At 45.7% G+C, this 25,742-nt stretch overlaps 1 protein-coding gene across 1 annotated transcript in view; it reads left to right on the top strand.

The window, feature by feature from the left end:
* Window positions 1–385: 385 nt before the first annotated feature.
* The window catches only part of LOC141198710 (uncharacterized), a 43,269-nt gene continuing 17,912 nt past the window's right edge, over window positions 386–25,742 (top strand). Inside the window, exons 1-6 of the mRNA XM_073663127.1 lie at window positions 386–478; window positions 5,494–5,628; window positions 5,758–5,937; window positions 6,021–6,144; window positions 6,228–6,325; window positions 6,523–6,613. Of these exons, the coding sequence (XP_073519228.1) occupies window positions 5,551–5,628; window positions 5,758–5,937; window positions 6,021–6,144; window positions 6,228–6,325; window positions 6,523–6,613 (571 nt within the window). The 5' untranslated portion in view covers window positions 386–478; window positions 5,494–5,550. The remainder of the gene's footprint in view (window positions 479–5,493; window positions 5,629–5,757; window positions 5,938–6,020; window positions 6,145–6,227; window positions 6,326–6,522; window positions 6,614–25,742) is intronic.

The following is a 25,742-nucleotide window of genomic DNA, read 5'->3' as shown; positions in this document are numbered from 1 at the left end:
CGGCTCTGCTCCGTACACCTCGTACACACGCGGCTCTGCTCCGTACACCTCGTACACACGCGGCTCCGCTCCGTACACCTCGTACACACGCGGCTCCGCTCCGTACACCTCGTACACACACGGCTCTGCTCCGTACACCTCGTACACACACGGCTCTGCTCCGTACACCTCGTACACACGCGGCTCCGCTCCGTACACCTCGTACACACACGGCTCTGCTCCGTACACCTCGTACACACACGGCTCCGCTCCGTACACCTCGTACACACGCGGCTCTGCTACATCCACACTGTAAACCCCTCCTGACCCCACACATAAACTTCACCTCATCCAGCACCATGACAACCAGCACAGCAGAGTCCTGCATCCACTGAGGCCCCTGATCATGTGACCCCTGACTCCTCCCCTCCTGTGACCTCATCACAGGTCCTGTGCGCACAGAACTGCCATATATGTGGTGGCGGCTCTGCAGGTGGAGGTATGTGGAGACCCCCATTACTGGGCGCAGGGGGCATTAACCCCTTCAGCACCGAGACTCTTTTGGGGTCTCTGTGTGGTGTGAACAGTGAGGTAACAGCTGTGGGCAGAATGCGGCTTAGCTGGTTCCCGTCCACATTAGATCCATTCAGACGACTGCAGGATGAAGGACAGAAGCCCAGAGAAGTCCTCACACAACGCCATTATTCCTCTCCTAGCTCCAGCACAGTAATGTAGATACTGGTGATTTCTCTCCATTACTGGATCGAGTATCGGGGGAGTTCTAGACCGCGCCCCGTATGTCTTGTGTCTGTTATTCAGACAATGTACATTTGGGCATTGCCTGCCATACACTGTAGTGCTGTAGCCATGTTTTCTACTAGCATTACTGCGATTGGCCGGCCGCATCTTGTTATTGGTAGTGATGAGGGAACGTGCTCCGATAAGGGGTTAACCGAGCACGCTCGAGCATAACTGAGTATCATAGGAGCGCTCGTATATCATGTTCGAGTCCCTGTGTCTGCATGATTTGCGGCTGTTAAACAGCTTCAACATGTGAGGATTCCCTAACAAACAGGCAATCCCTGCATGTGTTGAGGCTGTCTAACATCCGCAAATCATGCAGACACAGGGACTCGAACATGATATACGAGCACTCCGATGACACTCAGTTATGCTCGGGCGTGCTCGGTTAACCCCTTATCTAAAGACCATTCGCTGATCACTAGTTCTTGGGTCTTACAGAAGACCCCGCAATGCGATGCTCGGCCCACTGTCCTCAGAAAGTACGGTAGTTCAAGGAGAGTTGTTATAGGAGGGAGTGCTTAGATTAATGTCCTCTCCCTCCCCCTAAATATTATAAAGTTGCACCCTTTAGTTCCTTCCATCTGGCAGTAAAGGATGTATTTCACCTTTTTTAAACCTATTAAATAAATAATGAATTTAAAAAAATGATGTGGAGTCCCCCTCCCTATTTTTGATAACCACCTAAGGTAAAGAAAACAGCTTGGGGCTGATATTATCCAGCTGGGAAGGTCCATGGATATTGGCCCCTTCCAGCCTAAAAATACCAGTCCGCAGCAGCCCCAGAATTGGAAAATCCAATTTGATGCGACAAATTTTGGCACTTTGCCTGCCTCTTCCCAATTGCCCTGGTATGTTGGCAACCAGGGTAATATTTTTTGAGTTTACGTCAGCTGTGTCTTGTCAACTGTTATCAATCCTAACAGTTAGTATTGGAGAAGCGTCTATCAGACACCCCCATTACTAACCCAGTAAACTAAAAGAAAAAAAACCACACAAAAATATTTTTTTAGAAAACAACTCCCCGACAGACAACAGAAGAATAAAGTTCAGAGAAGAAGCTTCATAGAAAAACATTGAAGTTACAGACGTCATTTAACACTTTGGGAGAAAGTGATTCCAGGGAGTAAATCCAGAACATGTCTCTGTAGAAGTTTACTGCGTTGTGATTGTGAATCCGCTGCGGTCGTCTCTTCTAACACTGACCGTCGGAGTTCAGAACTTTTATCACCAACTCTGAGAAATGTCTGGCCACGGTGGTCTCACCAAACTTCTGCTCTTCTTCATTCTTTTTTTTGCAGCAGCCGCAGTGGATTTCATCCTAGACTCATTAGAGCCGAATAGAGGAGCGATGTTCCTTCAGTCTGATTGTAATTGATCATGGTGTTTGTCCAATGTCCACTTTAAAGAAGTTGTTCACTACTTTATATGAACCCCCCCAACGTATCCCCCCCCGGGGCCCAGAAATGTTTTTGAAAATACCTTGCTGTGCCTTTTCTGCCTCTGAGCGGCGCTATCGCTGGCCGCTCAGCGGCATCACGTGACCCGTCACTGATGTCACGTCAAGTGAGGCGTGACATCAGTGACGCGCTCCCTGCAGTGGATGCTGGGCTGTGGGCGGGGTTACCCCGTGCATCACACCCAGGATCCACCGCGTGCTTTCCCAGTGAATGAGGAGAGGGAGAGTGCGCGGTGGATACCGGGTGTGATGCGCAGGGTAACCCCACCCACAGCCCAGCATCCACCGTGGAACTCAGAAGTGAGTACCCCCTGCTGCAGCTGGAACATGACGTGACATCAGATGTCAGAGCCGGCTGAACCTGTAGGTCACGTGATGCCTGTGAGCGGCCAGTGATAGCGCCGCTCACAGGCAGAAAAGGCACCACAGAGTATTTAGAGAAACACTTATGGGCCCTGGGGGAATACATTGAGGGATCATATAAAGTAGTGGACAACCCCTTTAACATAAGGGCACTTTACCGAGTAATTCACACCAGAAATATAGCCAGTAAAAACCACAGGTGTCCCTTCTAATTGGTGGGAAAACTATCACCTCTAATAATCCTCACACAGTTCTGGAATGACAAACACGTAAAAGTGCCCCTTTATGGATTTGAAAGAAAGTCTGTTTAGACACTTTAGCGTAATAGTATCAGCTCTAATCAAATGGTTAGAAAGCGATTTACCCTGAAGATTCACAAATTATGGGGTTGCTTTAAAAATGTTATATTTATAGTGATTTTGTGAAGGAATCATGTATTGCTCCCATAGTACAGTGCCCCTTTCATGGTCCCCACACACAGTATACTGTTCCCTCTAGTACCGCCATCCACCCACACACTGTATAATGTCCGCACACTACCTCCATCCCCAATTGTATTTTTTGGGGGTGTTTTTCATGTAATATATGGAAACCTACCGTATTTGCCGGAGTATAAGACGACCCCCAACTTTTCCAGTTAAAATATAGAGTTTGGGATATACTCGCCGTATAAGACTACCCCTCTTCTAACGCAAATACGGTAAAAATTAAAAAAAAATCTATTTGATTTCAATATGGTAATTTTAAAGTGATGAACCTTACCGACGATTGGCTGGTAGTTGTATACAAATCCTGCTTGGATTGGTCAGCTCTCCCTGCCTGCCCAGCCCTCCCTGTCTCCAAGACTATCAGAGCGGTAGCGCATCCCTCTGGCCCTTGTATCATTACTGGTACCTCCTTCTCTGCCTCTCTGATCTTGCTCCTGAGGACTACAGTGACAAGGTGAGGGGGATGCCTGCAGCTTGCTTCACTTAAACTTTCCCGGTGAGGCGCCCCCTCACCTCGTCACTGCAGTCCTCAGGAGCGAGATCAGAGAGGCGGAGAAGGAGGTACCAGTAATAGGATACAAGGGCGGTCCAGAGGGATGTGCTACTGCCCTGATAGTCTTGGAGACAGGGAGGGCTTATAAATTACCATAAATACCTTATTTTTCGGACTATAAGACGCACCGGACCATAAGACTCACTTAGGTTTTAGAGGAGGAAAATAGAAAAAAATGTAAGCAAAAAATATGTTCACGATGTACTTTTAAGGGGGAGGGGGTCTTCTGCTGACACTAGTATAGGGGTAATGTCCCCCAATTCTGACAATATCCCCCATCCTGGTATATATGCCCCCCCCCTTCCTTTTATACGTGCATCCCTCCATCCTGGTATGCCTGGAACCCGTCCATCCTGGTATGCATGGCACCCCTCATCCCTGTCCCTCTATGCAAGGCACCCCTCATCCCTGTCCCTCTATGCAAGGCACCCCTCATCCCTGTCCCGGTATGCAAGGCACCCCTCATCCCTGTCCCGGTATGCATGGCACCCCTCATCCCTGTCCCGGTATGCATGGCACCCCTCATCCCTGTCCTGGTATGCATGGTCCCCCTAATCCCCATCATGCTGCACATAAAAAAAAAATAAACACTCCTACTCACCTTTCTTCTCTCTCCTCCAGAACTGCATCCTGTCTGCCTGCACTGATCTCTCCATGTGAGCCGCGCATGACGTCACTGCCATTCGCGGCTCACAAGGAGAGCTCAGCTGCCGGAAGTCACTGCTCCCCATGCCAGGACTGTGTGCGCGGGGAGCAGTGACTTCACTCTCCTTCATAGCCGGCACACAGCAGAGCCGCGCTGCGGCACCTGCTGCTGCCGGCTATCTCCTGGCCCGCTCATTAAAGGGCATGAATATTCACCCCCTCCCCACACCCATGGACGTAGAGAGAGGTTGAATATTCATGTCCTTTAACAGCTGGCACAGGCAATTCCGGCAGCAGCAGGAGCCAGCAACGTGGCTACACTGTGTACCACTATTAAAGAGCATGAATATTCAGTGCTCCCCACGCTCCATGAGCATGGGGAGCACTGAATATTCATTTTCTTTAGTAGCGGGGACAGTGTAGGCTGCAGCCTCCTGTGCCCCGCTCCCCCCACACCCCACACATCATATTTATATACCCCCTCCTCCCACAGCATTCGGAGTATAAGGGTATACGTCCTATAAGATGACACCCGGCGTATAAGACTACTCCTGACTTTTGAGAAGATTTTCAGGGGTTAAAAAGTCGTCTTATACGCCAATACGGTACATGAAAATGCTAAAAAACTCCTATCATATCCAGAGAAAAAAAATACATTGTATATGGAGAATTTGGCATCAAATACCTCTTGTGTTGGTGTTCTTACAAACAAGCTTTTATAAATGTCTCAAACTTCTGTGTGTGAATCAGACCTGAGATCTAACGGGATAGAAGATTACAGTCCGGAAACATTCATATAGACGGCCGGTGGTGATCTAGTGGGTGACAGGACTCTGGCCAAATATGTTTCTAGAGCCGTAGAAGATGAAGATTTTGTCCTCATCATGAAGTAGTTATTCCTCATGTCACGTGTTATTAATATCTCCTGCAGTTTTGCTAATGCCGATTCCAGTGTCAGTAAATAAGACAAGAATTAGCAATACGGAAGATGAGTCTATGAGAAACGTGTTCAGCTGCAGACTCCAAGGAAGAAACTGCTTGTTATCTGTGGCCTAAAATATATAGGTTTTATTACTAGATGTAAAGAAGAAAACTAAATAGTATAAAATAGTAAATCTCCTTTGTTTCCCCTAATTATCTCCAGTAATTGTATTATTACACAGGATTTTTATGAATTTACATCGGCTCATCATCTTCTCATTCAGGTCTCTACAATATCGGATCCTTTAAATAAGAAAATTTTTCTGATTCATCCATTAAACATGGATTTGGACAGGGACAAGATGGTGGAGAGGATATTACACCTCACCCTAGAGATCCTCTTCCGGCTTACTGGAGAGGTGAGAGATTCTGATGACGTCACATTACATCATTCTTATCTATGGGAATAACAGATGGACAGAACTGGAGAGGTGAGGACTCTGGAAATGTCTGGAGTGAGATTTATTAATGTGTCTCTCCATAACCAGGATTACACAGTAGTGAAGAAGACCTCTAGTGAGCGCTGTCAGGACCCTGTGTCTGAGGGATGGGGAAGAACCCTGAACCCAATCACGGAGCTTCCATCTCACCCCCTGATACATGAGGACATCAATGACCAGAAGATCCTAGAACTCACCTACAAGATGATTGAGCTGCTGACTGGAGAGGTGACACTGCTGGGAATGCTGGGACATTATACAGTAACGCTATGGAGTGATCGGGGGGATGATGGTATCATTGTATGTGTCAGGTTCCTATAAGGTGTCAGGATGTCGCCGTCTATTTCTCCATGGAGGAGTGGGAGTATTTAGAAGGACACAAAGATCTGTACAAGGACGTCATGATGGAGGTTCCCCAGCCCCTCACATCACCAGGTAATAGACAGGACTAAATACACACAGCCTATAATTATCTGTATGTAATGAATGAATTCAGTCCCTGTATGTGTTTCCTCCAGATCTGTCCAGTAAGAGGACAACACCAGAGAGATGTCCCCGTCCTCTTCTTCCACAGGACTGTAAACAAGAAGATCTCAATGTTCCTCAGAATCATCAGGTAGATGGAGAGAAGGTGTCATGAGATCTCCCCTATGATGTGTAGAAGGCTTTGAAGGTCTTGTGTTCAGTCTTGTTTTATCCACCAGTATTATATGTTTTATACTTGTGTAATGAGAACGGTGGAGATGGCAGGATTAGAGCTGATCATAGATGGGACTTCTCATCTGTTTGTGACTTCTACAATATTTGTTTCAGGGTGAAGATCTGTCCCATATTAATACTACAGAGACATATGTAAGGGGTGATGAGCGGTGTAAAGAGGAGATTCCTACAGATAACCGTCCAGGTGAGTAGTAACCACTAAATGCAGAGAAGTCACAGATTCTTCTCAGATAATATAGCACTGCTGGAATAGGTGAACAAGTAGGGTCCATTCAAATAGCAAATGAAACTTGGCACTCAAACAGGCATAATTGTAATGTATTTAATTGCAGTCCAACACAGGTACAATTGTTTTGGTCCTCAAGACCTTCATCAGTGTGTACTGCAGCATAAAGACAAAAAAATTAAAAACTACATATATCAGACAAAAGCATAAAAAGTACCTTATTTTTTGGACTATAAGACTCACCTAGGTTTTAGAGGAGGAAAATAGAAAAAAAAAAGTAAGCAAAAAATGTGGTCATGATGCCCTGTTAAGTTGTGAATATTCATGGCCTTTAATAGCGGGGACGCTGACAGCCGAGCGCAGCAGGAGCCGCGCTGCGGCTACAGTGTGCGCGCTATTAGGGAGAATGAATGCTCACTGCTCCCCACGCACAGAGTCCCAGTGTGAGGAGCAGTGACTATTCCGGCACAGAGCTGGACACAGCACTGGAGGAGAGAGAAGGTGAGTATGAAAGTTTATTTTTTTTCTGTGCAGCTTGAAGGGGATCAGGGGATGCCAAGCATACCTGGATGAGGGGGCCATACATACAGGGATACATACTGGCTACGTCGATGGTGCCGTCAACAAGGATTTGGATTTCTGGATCACGGAATGAATTACCTATACGATGGACTACTTGCTAGAGATGGGGTGCACCTTACGAAGACTGGAAAACATGTATTTGGAAGTCGCCTTGCTACACTCATCAGAAGAGCTTTAAACTAGAACAATGTGGGAAGGGAAGCAAAAGGCCAGAAAAAGCCATACAGCTGACAAATACTATTGAGATCTCTGCTACTGGAAGTGGAAAGGAAGAACAAAGACAAAACAATTTAAATAATAAAAATATGGGAGGAAGAGAAACCAATCACAAACTAAAATGTTTTTATGCAAATGCACAAAGCATGGGCAACAAACAAGGAGAATTGGAACTACTAATGCAGGAAAAGGAATATGATGTCATTGGAATCACTGAAACTTGGTGGGACGATACACATGATTGGAATAAAAGGCTAAAAGGATACAACTTATTTGCAAGAAACAGACTTGATAAACGAGGAGGAGGTGTTGCATTGTATGTTAGAAAAGCGTATATCTGCACAGAGATTGAAGCTTCAGAGACTGGGAGTTCTGTGGAAACTGTTTGGGTAAGAATACAAGGAGAGAACAACGGAAAGGACACCATTGTAGGCATTTACCACAGGCCACCTGGGCAAGCTGAAGATATGGATGAACTCTTTATGTATCAAATGACCAAGTTCTCCAAAAAATATGACGTAGTGGTCATGGGAGATTTCAACTATCCAGACATTTGTTGGGAATCTCTCTCAAGTAAAACTAACAGGTCAAGCAAATTCTTATCCTCTCTTGCTGACAACTTTATCTTCCTAAAGGTAGGGGAGAAAACAAGGGGATCTGCTACTTTGGATCTAATCCTTATAAACAGGGAGGAAATGGTTGAGGAGGTAAAGGTGGCTGGGACCCTAGGAGGCAGTGATCATGCTATTATAGAATTTTGGATAACTAGAGGAGGAAGACATGTGAAGACTCAAACTTCAAGGTTAGATTTTAGAAAGGCAGATTTTAAGAGACTCAGAAAGAGAATAGGAGGGATCCAATGGCTGGATGTCCTTAAGGACAAAAATGTCCACGAAGGATGGGAAATTTTTAAAAATGAGATTCTCAAAGCACAATCGTTAACAATCCCGAAAAGTAGGAAGAATGGGAAGCATTTAAGGAAACCAGGATGGATGAACACAGAACTTAAACACATGCTAAAAAGAAAGAAAGAAATGTTTATTAAATGGAAAGAGGGAGGCATATCTAAAGAAGATTATAATGCAGTCTGCAGATCCTGCAGGGCACGTATCAGGTTAGCTAAAGCTGACAATGAATTAAGGCTTGCAAGAGATGTCAAAAGCAATAAAAAAGGATTTTGGGGGTATGTCAAAAGTAAAAGAAAAGTCAAAGATGCTATAGGATTTTTACAGGATGAAAATGGAGAAATGGTAAGAGAGGATGTTGAGAAGGCCGAACTTTTTAATTCCTATTTTGCATCTGTTTTCTCTCAGAAAGAAAATGTAACATCAACTGATCTTCACTGTCCTTTTAAAGGAATAGAGGAATCCAAGTTATCTGTAAACAGAAAGATTGTGAGGGAATATTTAGCTAACATAAATGAGTTCAAGTCTCCAGGTCCAGATGAATTACACCCCAGAGTACTGAAGGAGATCGTAGAAGAAATTTTAGAACCACTCTCCATAATCTTTGAAAATTCTTGGAGAACAGGAGAAGTCCCAGAAGACTGGAGAAGAGCAAATGTTGTTCCTATCTTCAAAAAGGGGAAGAAGGTGGACCCAGGGAACTATAGGCCGGTGAGTCTGACTTCTATACCAGGAAAGATCTTTGAACAAATTATTAAACAACATGTATGTAAGTACATGGATAAGAATGAAGTGATTAACTAGAGTCAGCATGGGTTTGTAACTAACAAGTCATGTCAGACTAACTTAATTTCCTTCTATGACAGAATCACTGACTGGGTGGATCAGGGAAATGCTGTAGATATAGTATATCTTGACTTCAGCAAAGCATTTGACAAAGTATCTCACACCATCCTTATTGAAAAAATGACCAAGTATGCAATGGACCAGGCAACTGTTAGGTGGATTCATAACTGGCTTAGTGATCGGACTCAAAGGGTGGTTGTAAATGGCTTCACATCCAGCTGGATGAATGTCTCAAGTGGGGTACCACAGGGCTCCGTCCTGGGACCTGTATTGTTCAACATCTTTATCAATGATTTAGATGAAGGAATTGAGGGTAAACTGATTAAATTTGCTGATGACACAAAGCTAGGAGGGATAGCTAATACTAGAGAAGAGAGAGAGAAGATTCAAAAAGACCTAAATAAACTGGAGCAGTGGGCAGCAACCAACAGAATGTTTTTTAACAGGGAAAAATGCAAAGTACTACATTTGGGCAATAAAAATGAAAAAAGCATATACAGAATGGGAGGAATAGAGCTAAGCAACAGTACATGTGAAAAAGACTTAGGTATACTAATAGATCATAGACTGAACATGAGTCAACAGTGTGATGCAGCAGCAAAAAAGGCAAATACAATTCTGGGATGTATTAACAGAAGCATACAGTCTAGATCACGTGAAGTCATTATCGGTCTTTACTCCTCTTTGGTCAGACCTCATCTGGAATACCGTGTACAGTTTTGGGCACCACATTTTAAAAAAGACATAGACAAACTGGAGCAAGTTCAGAGAAGAGCGACCAGAATGGTGACTGGTCTGCAAACCATGTCCTATGAGGAACGGTTGCAGGATTTGGGAATGTTTAGCTTGCAAAAAAGAAGACTGAGAGGAGACTTAATAGCTGTCTACAAATATGTCAAGGGCTGTCACATTGTAGAAGGATCATCTTTATTCTCATTTGCAGAAGGAAAGACTAGAAGCAATGGGATGAAACTAAATGGGAGGAGACACAGATTAGATATTAGAAAAAACTTTTTGACAGTTAGGGTGATTAATGAGTGGAACAGGCTGCCACCAGAGGTGGTGAGTTCCCCTTCAATGGACGTCTTCAAACAGAGGCTGGACAGACATCTGTCTGAGATAATCTAGTGAATACTGCTTTGAGCAGGGGGTTGGACCAGATGACCCAGGAGGTCCCTTCCAACTCAACCATTCTATGATTCTATGAGGGGGGCCATACATACAGGAATGAGGGGGGCCATACATACAGGAAAGAAGGGGGCCATGCATACAGGGATGAGGGGGGCATACATACAGGGATGAAGGGGGCCATGCATACCAGGATGAGGGGGGGCATACATACAGGGTGCCATACTTACCAGGAGCTGCGCTGCAGGCAGAGTGTGCCGGTTATTAAGGAAAATTAATATTCACTGCCATGGGCGTGGGGAGCAGTGAATATTAATTTTCTTTAGTAGTGGGCACAGTGTAGGCTGCAGCAGGCGGCTCCTGTGCACTGCTACTCCGCCACTGTCGCTTCCCCCACATCCCCCACCACCCACAGCCACAGTATTTTATGTATATCGGACTATAAGACGCACCCCCCCACTTTCCTCCAAAATTTTGGAGGAAAAAAGTGCGTCTTATAGTCCGAAAAATACGGTACTAGAAACAAACTGTCATAAGGTATTTCTGAAATTCATAATCATCTGAAAATCAAAATCATTGCAATAGAGAGCACATAATGGTTGTATAATAAGTGTGACCTACCAGACTGCTAGGAATATAGTTAAAGGTGAAAGCAGGAAGGACACAGTGTCTCAGTGGAAAGACAGGATCTAGGGAGACAAACAGCCATAAGAACACCAGCCTCATAGGGAATTATCCAATCGGTACCAGAAGATATATGTAGAAACATACCCAGTAGTGAGAGCAGGAAGTATGACAGGCGTGGAACATGGTATCCGCCGCTGGTTCCTAAGGTCGCCATGTTAAGGGAGGAGAAAGCCTAGTATATGTGGCGGGAACTAATGTCCCAGGAGACCAATCAGGGTGAGCCGCTGGTGTAACGTTCCTGGAAGTGGACTGAAGCGTTAGGAGGCGGTGTCTGGATAGCAGTGACGTCACCGGAAGTGACGCCGTGTCAAGCGCTGCTATCAATTGCCTGAAGGCATAGGAGGTGTGACTGGAGAAACTGAGGGCAAACGTGCGTTCCACGGTGCAGGACGTGCATGTCAGAGGCTGCGTCCTGCGTTCCAACAGCAGGAAGACTGTGTTCTGAGTGGGTGGAGTGCGTTACAGAACAGGGGAGTTTGCGTTTTACTGTGTGATGAGGGATGGACGCCGTGCAGGACTATAGGACAAAAGAATAATAAGCCTGGAAATATGACAGGAGGTGAACAGGTGTAAGTGGATCAGCCTGTGGGCCGTGGAGGATGATGATCAGTGATTAAAATAAGGAGAAGCCGTTCTGCAACATAAAGAATACAAAATAAATACCATGATAATGAAAGAAAATTAGTCTCTAAAATGACATGCAAATACTGTATCTCAAAACACATATATGTACACTCCCAACAGTGAAAAACTCAAGGCTGACAACAATGTGGTACAACTTATGCAGTTCTCTCTAAAATTATCACAGGAATGACAATTAAACATAATTCCTATTGAGCCCCCTGGGGGTAAGAGTTTGAAGTTCATGAATCTAAAAGGCCTCCCTTATCTTCAGTAGGCGTGCACGGTCACCTCCGCGTCTAGGGGAAAGCACCTGGTCAATAATCTGGAACTTGAGTTGAGATATGTTATGGCCTAATGTAACAAAATGTTGTAGCAAGAGTAGTAGTAGATTCTTACATCTAATTGTGGACTTATGCTTGTGGTTGTGTCTTCTCACCAATGTATGCCAGACCACAAGGGCATTTAATGAAGTATAATATGAAGTTGATGTAACAGGTAAAATACCCTTTGACCGGGTATTGTTTACCAGTATGGGGATGGTAAATGGTGTTCCCATGTAGGACGTTGTTGCATTGGTGGCACTGCAAGTAGGGGAAGGTCCACCTCTTAGGAATCTGTAAAAAACGTTGTTTAACCCAGGTATGTGTGAGGCCCACGTCGGCACGAACTAGTGAATCCTTGAGATTGGGTGCCTGTTTGAAACATGGAAAAATGGTTGTTGGAACTCTGGGATGTGGGGATAAGCAGATTGTAGAATGTTTCAATGTCTCAGGATGGTTTTGTGCAAGATGTATGCGAACGGATGGTAAGTGTGGACAAACAGAATCTGGTTCATGGTTTTAGGATGGGTGTGAGCTGAAGGTGTGTTATGTTGGTGTAGGATTTCAGGGGGATAACCCCTTTCCTCAAATTTGTGGCTCATCTCCGGTAGCGTCTGTGAGTGTAATTGATCATTATTCACTATCCTATTTACCTGCTGGAACTGGGATTTTGGAATTGACCATTTCATTTGTAAAGAGTGATTACTCGTAAAGTGTAAGAGACCGTTTTGATCGGTAGGTTTTGTGTATGTCAGTGGTTAGTAATCCTTGTTGGTCCTTGAGGACCATGGTATCCAGGAAACTGATTTGATGAGAACTGTGAGTCATGGTAAAGCCCAGGTCTGTCCAGGAGGAGTTCAAAAGGTCATAGAACTCATTTAGAGATTCCTGTGGACACCCCCCCCCCCGATATGCAAAAAATGTCATCGATGTAACTTTTCCATGCGATGGAGTGAGTATGGAAGAATGGATTGGAGTAAAATATTTGGGCCTTGAAGGTGGCCATATGAGAGTTGGCATAAGGGGGGTCATGTCAGAGCCCATCGCTGTCCCTTTAGTCTGCAGGAAGTAAGTATCTTAAACAAGAAATCATTTTTGTTAAGAACTAAGATCAGGAGTTCAATGCAAAGTTCAATGATAAGGGGATCTGTCTGTGACTCAAGCAACAGACTGTATAAAGCACGTATACCTTCGGAGTGTGGAATGCCCGTACAGAGGCTGTTGACATCAAAAGAAACCAAGATGCATTTAGGGGGGACACATTTTAGGTCAGTGATAAAACTGAGAAAAGCTCCTGTATCTAGTAAAAAGGAGGGACTTTTTTTAATCAAAGGTGTCAATATTTTGTCTAAGAAAATTGATAAAGGTGAAAGAAGCAAATCTGTTGAGGTTACTATAGGACGACCGTGAGGATGGTCAAGGCTTTTGTGAATTTTGGGGAGCACATAAAAGACAAGTGTGATGGGATGTTGCTTAGTGAGAAAATGACGTGCCTTACTATCAATCACTCCTCTGGAGAGAAAATGTTCCAACACAGATGCTATTGCAGTCCTGACTTGATGGGGTAGTCGTTGGTATGTAGAGTTATCGTTAAGTTGTCTATTGACTTCCAGGAGATTATCCCCTTTATACATCACTACTATGACGCTGCCTTAGTCTGCTGCTTTGATGATAAGATTGCTCTCTTCCTGAAGGCTTCTGCGGGTCTGACTGTTAAGGGGAGAAATATTGGACTGATAATAAAGCAGCCCTTTGTCTACCTTGGAATGCAAGTCCTGAAAGGCACTATCCATGAAACCAATGAAAGTCTCGAGCGCATATAAGTGATGTGGAGGTCTGTATGAACTTTTGGGACGTAGGCCGAGACTAGCAGCCGTGATGGAGGTATTAATATCAGAGAGGGTAGAGGGAATAGAAAAGGTATTGCCTAGTGTGTCATTGGCAAAGTGTGTCCTAAGGCGTAGTGAGAGATAAAAACACTGTAACTGCATATCAATATTTAATGTGTTGTACTTGTTTGTGGGACAAAAAGATAACCCCTTCTGTAGTACAGAAAGTTGTGCAATGCTCAAAGTCCTAGAGGAGATATTTACCACCAACCATGCTGTGCCTGGGAGCGGATCACTCGGATGAAGTCCATGTTTCCTCTTGTGTTGGCCACCTCTTCTGGTCTTCTGCATCGGGAATATCTTTTTCGTTGACCTAAAAAAGGAGCAGAAGTGGTAAAAAGGTCCCTCCTGTCCGTGTCCGAACTGGAGGTAGAAGAATATGTAGTGGATTTGGTAAATCTGGGAGCATAATTTCTTGAGGTCTATCTGTTTTGCCATCTATAGACCCAGTCTTGCTCGTAATCTTCGGTATCTCTCGCAAACTTATTCCTTTTCTTGCTCTCCGTATCTCGTTGACACTGGTCGATGCTCGTCTTGATTTTGTTTTGTAGAGTGCTGAGTAGTGATGAGCGAGTATGTTCTGTTAACCCTTTCGCCGAGTATGCTCGGGCTGAGCTCCGAGTATTTACTGCTGCTCGGTGATATGTTTGAATCACTCCTGTATGCATGATTTGCAACTGTTTGACAGCTTTATTACATGTGAGGAATGTGTAAGAAATAGACATTCCTCCCATGTATTAAAACTGTCAAACAGTCGCAAATCATGCACACGGGAGCGATTCAAACATATCACCGAGCAGCTGTAAATACTCAGAGCTCGGCCCGAGCATACTCGGCGAAAGGGTTAACAGAACATACTCGCTCATCACTAGTGCTGAGTTCTTCTGTAGAGATAGTAGCAGCAAGTTGAGTCTTAATATTTTTTACCTGTTCCTTGATAGATAGAATAGCCTTCTGTAAGTAGTCAACTGTTAGGGTCATAAGATCGAAAGAGCATTTATTAAGGATATGTTAACATTTCATGCAGTACTCAGACTGATTGCTAAACAGGGTTGGACGAATTGGGACCCTCAATCCCCTTGGGATCCTTTGTACTCTGAAATATTCTGTCAATGTGGCACAATGCAACTCGATGCTGGTGAGGTGGCGAAATTCTCGCTCTAAGTTCCGTCCTCACGTCTCCTTCGAAGGGACTTTTAAGAAATCACATGATAGGTTAGATTGTGCAATGATATTGGATGTTTCCCCAGCATTATACGAGAACGTGGAAGAGGACATGACACTTCAGTGTGCTTACGTACTGGAGTAGATAATAGTGTAGAAAACCGCAGCACTGGTGGAATAGGTGTGCAAGTAGGGTCCAAAACCATTCAAATAGCAAATGAAACTTGGCACTCAAACAGGCATAATTTTAAAGTAATTAATTGCAGTCCAACACAGGTACAAACGTTTCGGTCCTCAAGACCTTCATCAGAGTAAGCTGCAGCTTAAACACAAAAAAATAAAAACTACAAATATCAGACAAAAACATAAAAAGTACTAGAAACAAACTGTCATAAGGTAATTCTGAAATTCATAATCATCTGAAAATGCAAAAAATTACAATAGAGAGCACATAATAGCGGTATAATAAGTATCTCAACTCAAGTTCCAGGTCATTGAACAGGTGCTTCCCCCTACATGTGGAGGTGACTGTGTACGCCTACTGAAGATAAGGGAGGCCTTCTGGATCCATGAACTACAAACTCTTACCCCCAGGGTGCTCAATAGGGATTATGATTTATTGTCATTCCTGTGATAATTTTAGGAAGCACTGCATAAGATGTACCACATTGTTCTTGTTAACCTTGAGTTTTTCACTGTTGGGAGTGTACATATATGTGTTTTGAGATGCAGTATTTGCATGTCATTTTAGAGAGATTAATTTTCTTTCATTATCATGGTATTTATTTTGTATTCTTTATGTTGCAGAACGGCTTCTCCTTATTTTAATCACTGATCATCATCCTCCACGGCCCACAGGCTGATCCACTTACACCTGTTCACCCCCTGTCACATTTCCAGGCTTATTATTCTTTTGTCCTATAGTCCTGCATGGCCTCCATCCCTCATCCCACAGTGGAACGCAAACTCCCCTGTTCTAGAACGCACTCCACCCACTCAGTACACAGTCTTCCTGCAGTTGGAACGCATTACACAGCCAAATCAGACAATACACAATATACGGCTGTACACTATTATCTGGGCACATGGCAGGTTAAGAAAGGAAGATGCGCCATTTAGCTATTTGAATGCAGATCTTGCTGGAAAATTTTGCAGACACAATGTATTGGGGGCACTGTTCATGGTCACCTGGCAGCTCAAAAGATGGCCACCATAAACAGGAATGGCGCTATCTACTCCATTTTCCAGATCCGAGGGATTGTCTTGCTCATCACCCTTTATCCCCTTCATGACTAGAGATGAGCGTTGTTCTACTCGAACTGTTCGCCAATCTCAAATTCGAGCTGTTTTGGGCGGTGTTCGAGACGTTCGGCAAACACGAACGATTTGAGAAAAATTCGGCTGTTCGAGGTTATGTTCGATAACTGTTCGTGCACCAAAATCATAACTGGATTTTTTCTCAGTAATGATGAAAATTAATGTTAATACGCAGTTTGAGTGTACAGCGGGGTGGGGGGAGGGGCAGGGGATGGATCTCTGCAGGAATAATGAAGATCTCCATTTTTTTTTCTCTTTCCCGCATTTGCAGTGGGGAGGTGCAGTCTGTCAGCCTATCAGCAGCGCACACACGGAGCGAACTGCTGTTTTTCACACAAGCAAGGGCATGTGTCATTGGCAGTGTATGTCACATGTCCTTGCCCTATAAGACCAAGCCATTTTCCCCGTCGCCACCATTTTCTCACTGCTGCAGCTGCGTGTTAGACGGCACCGCTGTTGCTGTGTGCGCTATACCTTGTTAATTTCAAGCCAATTTTCGCACAAATCTACAGATAGCTTGGGAGTAGGGAATAGTTGTGATTGCAGTCCTTTTAAGGACTAGGTTACAGCATTTCCTACGACTTTTATCAGGCAGGTCTGTGCTCTTAAATAGATAGATTGTGGGAGTAAAGACTAATTGTAATTGCAGTCCTTTTCAGGACTAGGTTACATCAGTTCCTATCAGTTTTTGCCAGGCAGGTCTGTGCCAGTGCTGTGCAAGTTTTTTTCACAGCATTTGGCTGAATCTAGCAAAGCTAATCCTTTTTGGCCTATTGCAGAGTGTGTTAGTCAGTGGAGTAGCCTATCTGTGTTGCAAGATATACCACCTGTGTATAGAATACCAATTTTTTTACTGCACCTAGTGAAGTAAAATCTTTTGGGCATAGCATCATTCTATTAGTCCATCTATACTGACCTCCATCAGGTTGCAAATTGAATATAATTTTTTTCTGCATCTACCTCTGAAAAAATATTTGGGCTTCTAGCTGTGTGTGGGACTTGTTCTATTAGTCCATCTATACTGACCTCCATCAGGTTGCAAACTGAATATAATTTTTTTCTGCATCTAGCTCTGAAAAAATAGTTGGCCTTCTAGCAGTGTGTGGAACTTTCTCTATTAGTCCATCTATACTGACCTCCATCAGGTTGCAAATTAAAAATAATTTTTTTCTGCATCTAGCTCTGAAAAAATATTTGGCCTTCTAGCAGTGTGTGGGACTTTCTCTATTAGTCCATCTATACTGACCTCCATCAGGTTGCAAATTAAAAATAATTTTTATCTGCATCTACCTCTGAAAAAATATTTGGGCTTCTAGCTGTGTGTGGGACTTGTTCTATTAATCCATCTATACAGACCTCCATCAGGTTGCAAACTGAATATAATTTTTTTCTGCATCTAGCTCTGAAAAAATATTTGGCCTTCTAGCAGTGTGTGGGACTTGTTCTATTAGTCCACCTATACTGACCTCCATCAGGTTGCAAATTCAAAATAATTTTTTGTCTGCATCTAGCTCTGAAAAAATATTTGGCCTTCTAGCAGTGTGTGGGACTTTCTCTATTAGTCCATCTATACTGACCTCCATCAGGTTGCAAATCGAATATAATTTTTTTCTCCATCTAACCCAGCCAATAGTTTTGGCCTAATACCACAGTTTGGCCACTCAGCTCTGCTCGGTTCCCATCCATTGTTTTTTTGTGCAAGCAACTCCAGAGTTGTGAATTAGTTAACCACCAAAATGAGTGGAAAAAGGCCTGCTGCTGGTGGAAAGGGGAATAGGCGTGTTGGGAAGGGGAAAAAAGGTTGTGTCCGTGGGGTAGGTGTTAAAGCAACAGTAACATCTGCAGAAGAAAGACCATCTTCCAGCCAAACTAAAATGTCTACTTCTTTTAGCGGACAATGTGATAAGATCCCTTTCTTACGGCCACGCCAATCGCTACAAATTCCAGATGAGGCACAAAAACAGCAGGTGCTTCAACAGATATCAAGTGCTCCTTTAAGTGGGCTCTCCTCCACATCAACTTCAACATCACAAATACTCCAGTCCTCAAAGGTGTCACCCCAATCGCACTTGCTTCCTCACAGCTCCCAAATCTCCAGCTGCCCGTCTGAGTATGAGGTAGAACAGATGGTTGAGTCTGCAGAGCTGTTTACTCATACTATAGCCTGGGAATCAGAGGTCGACTCCAGCGCTTCTGTGAATCCAGACGAGGAAATGATCTGCACTGATGCCCATAATCTTTATGAGTCGGATCCAGGACCAGACGCAGAAGGTTCTGACCATAATGTAGACCCTCATTCCCAAACTGTAACTCCTGTTGGTGGAGACAATGAGGAAGACGATGATAAGACTCAAATACCTGATTGGAGCGACAACTTTAGTTTTTTGTCAGGGCAGGAACAGGTTGGCTCTGAGGACGACGGGTGTGATAACGCACAGGGTGATGATGATGAGGTTGGAGATCCCACTTACTGTCAACCCACAGTCAGCCAAGAGATGAGGTCAGCAGAGGAGGTGGAGGAAGATGCTAGTGACGACGAGGTCAGGTTGCGCCTTCCTGGACAGAGACGTAGTACTGGAAGCACGTCAACAACTGCATCCTCAAACACAACTCTGCCTCTCACCACAAGTCGTGGTGGCTCTTCAGGTCGCATGGGTGCTAAGCCTTGCATAGCCTGGGCATTTTTTCAGATCGATAAAGATGACCCAACTCGTGTTATCTGTAACATTTGTCAGCAAAAGCTAAGTAGAGGACAAAAAATACATAGTTTGAGTACTTCATGCATGAATCGGCACATGGACATGAAGCATAAGTTGCAGTGGGAAGCTCAGTGTGCTACAATGCGGCCTAGCCGGCCGGGCCAACCACCGTCTGCCATATCTTGTGCATCCGCGGCCTCTTCATCCTCTGTGACTGGGGGGACAGCAGTCACACCTGTTTTGGGGCGCAGACCTGCCACCTCTTTACCTGCAACAGCCAGCGTGATTGGCAGGTCATCATTTTCTTTGGAGGTGGTAACACCAGCTGGTGTTGAGCGCTGTCTGACATCGATAGCACCACCTTTGGATCAAGGCAACCTAACATGTCCGCCTGCATCTTCCTCACAGACCGGCAGTTTGCCGGGGACACCCTTATCAACCCCGTCTAAGCACAATAGCCAGCCCTCGGTCCCTCAGATGTGGACAAGTAAAAGACCGTTTCCTCCTAGCCATGAGAAAGCTAAGAGGTTGAATTTCACCATCTGCAAGCTCTTGGCTACAGAAATGCTGCCTTTCCGCCTGGTGGACACAGAGGATTTTCGAGACCTTATGTCCGTCACAGTGCCCCAGTACCAGATGCCCAGTCGGCACTACTTCTCAAAGGTGTGCCTGCGCTCCACCAGCATGTCGCACACAACATCACCGCTTCTTTGAGAAACTCTGTGTGTGACAGGGTGCATTTCACCACAGACACTTGGACGAGTAGGCATGGACAGGGGCGTTACATGTCGCTGACTGGGCACTGGGTAACTATGGTGACAGCAGGACAAGGGGCTGCTGTCCAAGTCTTGCCGTCCCCACGAGTTGTGCGTCAATCCTCTTTATGTCAAAGTTCCTCCACTGCTTCTGCGTCCTCAACCTCCTCTCGGTCTTCCACCTGCACCCAAAGCCTGTCTGGTCATGCCACAAGCTTTCTAACTGCGCAGAAGGGATCCTGCACACCTCATTACTATGCTGGCAGTAGGGCTCAACGTCATCAGGCGGTTTTTACTTTGAAATGTCTGGGAAATGTGAGTCACACAGCTGAGGAGTTGTGGTCAGCTCTGGAGAACCAATTTCATGAATGGTTGTCTCCACTGGACCTGAAACCAGGGAAGGCCATGTGCGACAATGCTGCAAACCTGGGTGCGGCCCTTCGCCGGGGCAATGTCACACACGTGCCTTGTATGGCTCACGTGTTGAACCTGGTTGTCCAGCAATTTTTAGCCCACTATCCCTGACTAGATGGCCTTCTGCAGAGGGCACGGTCGCTGTGTGCTCACTTCCGCCGTTCGCATCCCGCAGCTCAGCGACTTACATCTCTACAGAAGTCGTTGGGCCTGCCACTTCACCGGCTAAAATGCGATGTGCCTACCCGGTGGAATTCAACTCTGCACATGTTGCAGCGACTGTGGCAGCACCGACAAGCCCTGGTGCAATACGTTCTGACGTATAGCCTGGGCCAACGAGATCCAGAGGTGGGGCAAATCACGCTGGAGGAGTGGTCTCAGATCAGGGACCTATGCACCCTTCTGCACAGTTTTGAAATGGCGACGAAGATGTTTAGTGCTGACGATGCCATTATCAGCATGACTATTCCGGTGATTTACATGCTGGAGCACATGTTAAACAGAATTCGGAGTCAGGTGGTGGCACAAGAGGAGGTGGAGGAAGTAGAGGAGGAGGAGTTGTATGCGGAAGGGCTAACATCTGCAAGGTCCAGACGGTCGGCAGCACCAAGGCGGCAGGCATGTGAGGGTGGGGGAGATGGTTTTACCAGGGCGCATGGTAGCAGCCAAACTAGTGAGGAAGGTGCAGGAGCCCAGGAAGAAGTGGAGGACGAACTGATGGAAGACTCATCAGATGAGGGAGACCTTGATCACATTTCTGTTGTGCGAGGTTGGGGGGAGAGGACAGAGGAAGGAAGCATGATTGTTACCTCGCCACCAACACAACAGGGACTTGGTGCTCCTGGATGCGCAACACACATGAGTGCCTTCTTGCTGCACTACCTGCAACATGACCCTCGAATTGTGAGAATTAGAAATAATCCTGACTACTGGGTTGCCACACTGTTAGATCCCCGGTACAAAAGTAAATTTGCCGAAATTATTCCTGCCATAGAAAGGGATGCACGCATGCAGGAGTATCAGCAGAGACTGTTGCAGAATCTTACATGTGCTTTTCCACAAAACACCAGTGGTGCACGTAGTGAATCTCACAGTTCCAACTTGCCAACCGTGGGACCGTCAAGTGTTCAGCACTCAAACCGTAACAGAACCACAGTATCTGCTGGTAACATCAATTTTGCGGAATCATTTCACCACTTTTATAGCCCATCCTTTGCAAGCCCACAGGAGACAAGAAGTCTGACACATAGTCAACGCCTAGAGACGATGGTACAGGAGTATCTCCAAGTAAACATTGAAGCCATGACTGTGTCACTGGACCCTTGCTCTTTTTGGGCTTCCAATCTGGATAAATGGCCGGAGCTAGCCACTTACGCCTTGGAGATCTTGTCATGCCCCGCAGCCAGCGTTCTGTCTGAACGTGTGTTCAGCGCTGCTGGTGGTGTGCTGACAGATAAGCGCACGCGGCTCTCCACTGATAATGTAGACAGACTCACGTTCATAAAGATGAACAAATCATGGATCCGAAACGACTTTTCTACCCCTGTGTCATCCTGGGGAGAGTAAAAGCTTGATGATTGGTTAAAATCACCCTACCAACCGTTTTAAGCTTTCAAATTACTAATCGTGTTTATCTGTATCTTGGCTGGAAAATAATTTGGGCTTTGTAGCAGTGTGCAGCACTGATTCTATTAGGACATCTATACTAAGCTCCACCAGATTTAAAATTAATAATAATTTTTAGCTGCATCTAGCCCGGAAAATAATTTTGGGGCTCCGAGATGCGCAAGACACATAAGTGCCTTCTTGCTGCACTACCTGCAACATGACCCTCATATTGTCAGAATTCGAAGTAATCATCACTACTGGGTTGCCACACTCTTAGATCCCCCAAACTTTTCGATCAACCTTTTCATTTTAATAAAGACCAAAAAAATGGTCATTTTTGAAATTATAAGCATTAGCAGGTTATTAGAAACTGAAATCAAACAGTTTTCAACTCAAAACTTTATTCTAGGTGATGTTACATTTTCACATAGGACCCCTTGTTCGAAAGGAGCTTCTGAACTCTCTCGTCCATTGAATTTGTCAGGTTTTGGATGGTTTCTGCTTCAATTGTTTTGCATGAGGACAGAATACCCTCCCAGAGGTGTTGCTTAGATGTGAACTGCCTCCCGCCATCATAGACACTCCTTTTGATGATGCTCCAGAGGTTCTGAATGGGGTAGAGGTCAGGGGAGCATGGGGGTCACACCATAAGTTTGTCCCCTTTTATGCCCATATCAGCCAGAGATGCAGATGTTTTATGTGCAGCATGAGATGGTGCATTATCATGCAAAAAAATGATCTTGCTGTGAAATACTCGGTTCTTCTTCTTGAACCATGGCAGGAAGTGCTGTTTGAGAAAATCCACATACATTATGGAGTTCATCTTTAGCGCCTTCAGGGATCCTAAAGGGGCCGACAATCTCTCTCCCCATGATTCCAGCCCAAAACATTACTCCACCTCCTCCTTGTTGGCGTTGTAGCCGTGTTTGCGTGGGGTGTCCATCAACCAGCCATCCTCCACTCCATCCATCTGGACCATCGAGCGCTGCACGGCACTCATCCGTGAACAAAACAGCAGCCGACACATCCTTTTTCTTTCCCATTTTGGCAGAAAATGTAGGCTGCTTAATAATGTGAGACAGCCTTCTTAAGTAGTCTTGCCTTTCATTGGACACACCTGCCAAACTAATTAGCACAGGTGTCTGCAATTGCTTACAGTGATATAAAGAGCCCTGACACACATCACCATCAATGAGTTTAACTGACAAACAAACAAATTCTTCCCTTATCACTCCTAAACACTTTTTGCATAATAATTTGGAACACAGTGTACATGTGCTTTTCCACAAAACACCAGTGGTTCACGTAGTGAATCTTACAGTTCTAACTTGCCAACCGTGGTCTGTATGGAGTTGTTCAATAAAGGGCCCAAAATTAAGATAACATAGATGGGAGAGGTCTCTATGAATAGGAATTCCTAAGTATTTGATACCCTGTGAGGGCCAGGCAAAGGGAAAGTTGGACTGGATGGAATCCTATATGGATTTGGGGAGGGAGACATCGAGGGCCTCAGACTTCGCTGCATTGATTTTAAAATTTGACCATGTAACAAAGTGATCTATTTCAGCCATAACAGCATGGATGGATATATGTGATTGAGTGATATATACTAGGACATCATCAGCAAATAGAGAGCACTTGTACTCGGTGCCTCCCACCTCAATCCACCTAATATTGGGGTTATGGCGAATTGATGAGAGCAGGTGCTCCGTCACTAGGATGTATAAGAGAGGGGACAGAGGACATCCCTGCCTTGTCCCATTGGTGATTGTGAAAGGTGATGAAAATGTTCTGATGCACCCCCTGGGCCTTGGGACACCCGGAGCCGGACCCTTTTTGGTGGATGCTGGTGGTTGTAGTCTTCGTGGCGGCGACCCGGTTCCGTGGCTCAGGGTGGTCAAACCAGTGGCGGAACTATTTATGTGGTTTTGATGTTTAAATGTCCGACTACGCCACCCGTGGATTGCGGTCAGAGTGAACCGCCGCTGCAGGGCAGACCGCTGAGGCTGGTGTTGTGGGTGCAGCAGAGCGTAGCATAACTCCCCACGGGAGGAGTATAGCCTCAGGGCAGTGTATGCGGAGGATGGGGGTGATGGTGCAGGGCAGCAGCAGTAACGACACGGAGTCAGTGATGCAGTCCAGCGCCTTTACTCACAGTTCTTATTATCCAGACCACGTCTGCAGGTAACGGCTGCCCACGTCGTACTGTGCTCACCAGGTGAGGGGCTCAGACAACTCCCAGATAACTTTGGAGCGCTTCACAGGACCCCCTTTGTGTGTCCTTTGTCTGGCCTTTCTTACCAACCCTTCTGTCCGGCTGCCTCGGGCCTCCTCTTGGTAAACTTGGCGCCAGTTTCCCTGACCCTATGTGGTGCCTTCCTAGCGGGTGTAGCGAGGGGCTGCGCCACATAAAATGTCAGAGCCTCCGGTTTCTAGCTGAGGGTCGTTTCCTGCCTCCACTAGTTTCGGGGACCGGTCTCCCCCTTTGGCCTGACCCCTCCACGCAGGTGGATTTGGGCGTGCGGTGGCGACTCGCCCGTCCGCACCCCTGGGATCCCTTCATTCCTCGTTCCTGGAGCCTTCTCCGCTCCTCTTCCTTCCTTCTCCCTCTTCCAGGCCTGGGCCTCTGTTACTAGGCCCGCCTCCGGAGCAGAGCTCTTGCAGAGCCCCTGCTCCCTGCCACTTCTGCTCAGACTTCTCTGCACTGAACTAAGATGGTGCCCACCTTTTATACTCCCTTCTCAATGCACCCAGGAACTGCTTCCTCCCTGCTCCTGCACTACAGTGTTCCCCTTCCTCAGTGTTCCCTCCCCCCACTCCAGCCAGGGACAGGGACTGTCGTGCCCATCTCAGAGGCATATTGGTCGCCCTGCCCCACGGCAATGTGGTGTAATGCATGCAGGTGTCGGGTCCTGATCCACACTCCATCCTTACCTGAGAGTGAGATATCACACCTCTGGGTGAGGTGCAATACCTCTGTAGCAACCGAGCCCTTAGGGTGCTACAGTTCCATTTATCTTCAGCCTAGGTGACGTATTGTGATACAGGGCCGTGATTTTGGCTATAAAAGGGTCCCCTAGACCCCTACCCCAAGCTTTTTAAGAGAATCATATATGGCGTGCCAGGAGACTCTATGGAATGCTTTCTCAGCATCCAACGAGAGTATCTAATTACAAATTTTTAACTGCATCTAGCCCAGGAAATACTTTGTGCCTAGTAGCAGTGTCTGCTAGTCAGCGGATTATCCCGGCTGTTAAGCAAGCTACACCACCTGTAGTTTGGACACTTAATTTTTTCAAAGGAAATGCTTCGGGACCACGGGATACTCAGTGAAGAGCATCAGGAGGCACCCCAAGGCATAGGGGCTGGGACTGGCAGTAGGATGCCTTGCGGTGGACAGCCGAGCTTTGATCCTTATAAAAGCTTTTTAACTGCAGCAGCTTTAGTGGACGCTACTGGAGCTGGAATTACGCGGCTGCTGGCATGAGACTTGCCCTCCAATAGATCCTTGTAAATGGATTTAAAGTGTATTCATTCAAATTAGAGAGACAATTTAAATTAAAAAGCTTAGAGCTGCCTCCACCACAGGGGGGCTCGCTCGACCCACCAGCGGACAGGCACCAGTATTGGGAGAGGGGGGCTGGCCGTCAGGGTTCACCGCGGCTCTGGCACAAACCCGGCGACACGGAGGTGGCACGAGCAGGAGCCGACTGAACGTGTCGGCTTCTCACTTTTTGGATTTTAGAAGGGCATGACATGCCTATATTTGTGTCTCCCCCTCCTTTTACTCCTCCACCTCTTTTCTTTTCGCATGACTATATGTACTTGTCACTTTTCCATGTTAGTTGTGTCTTCTGAGCAGTTTGTCAGCTTTTGGACACCTTTGAAGGTGTTTTCTATGTGTTTTTGTTTGCCTGCCATTGGTTTTAACGG

The sequence above is a fragment of the Phyllobates terribilis genome, unplaced genomic scaffold, assembly GCF_046119375.1.
Source record: "Phyllobates terribilis strain yellow unplaced genomic scaffold, ASM4611937v1 Scaffold_99__1_contigs__length_5935540, whole genome shotgun sequence".
Classification (NCBI taxonomy): domain Eukaryota; kingdom Metazoa; phylum Chordata; class Amphibia; order Anura; family Dendrobatidae; genus Phyllobates; species Phyllobates terribilis.
Note: the sequence above shows the minus strand (reverse complement) of the source record. Positions and strands in the feature narration are given on the sequence as shown.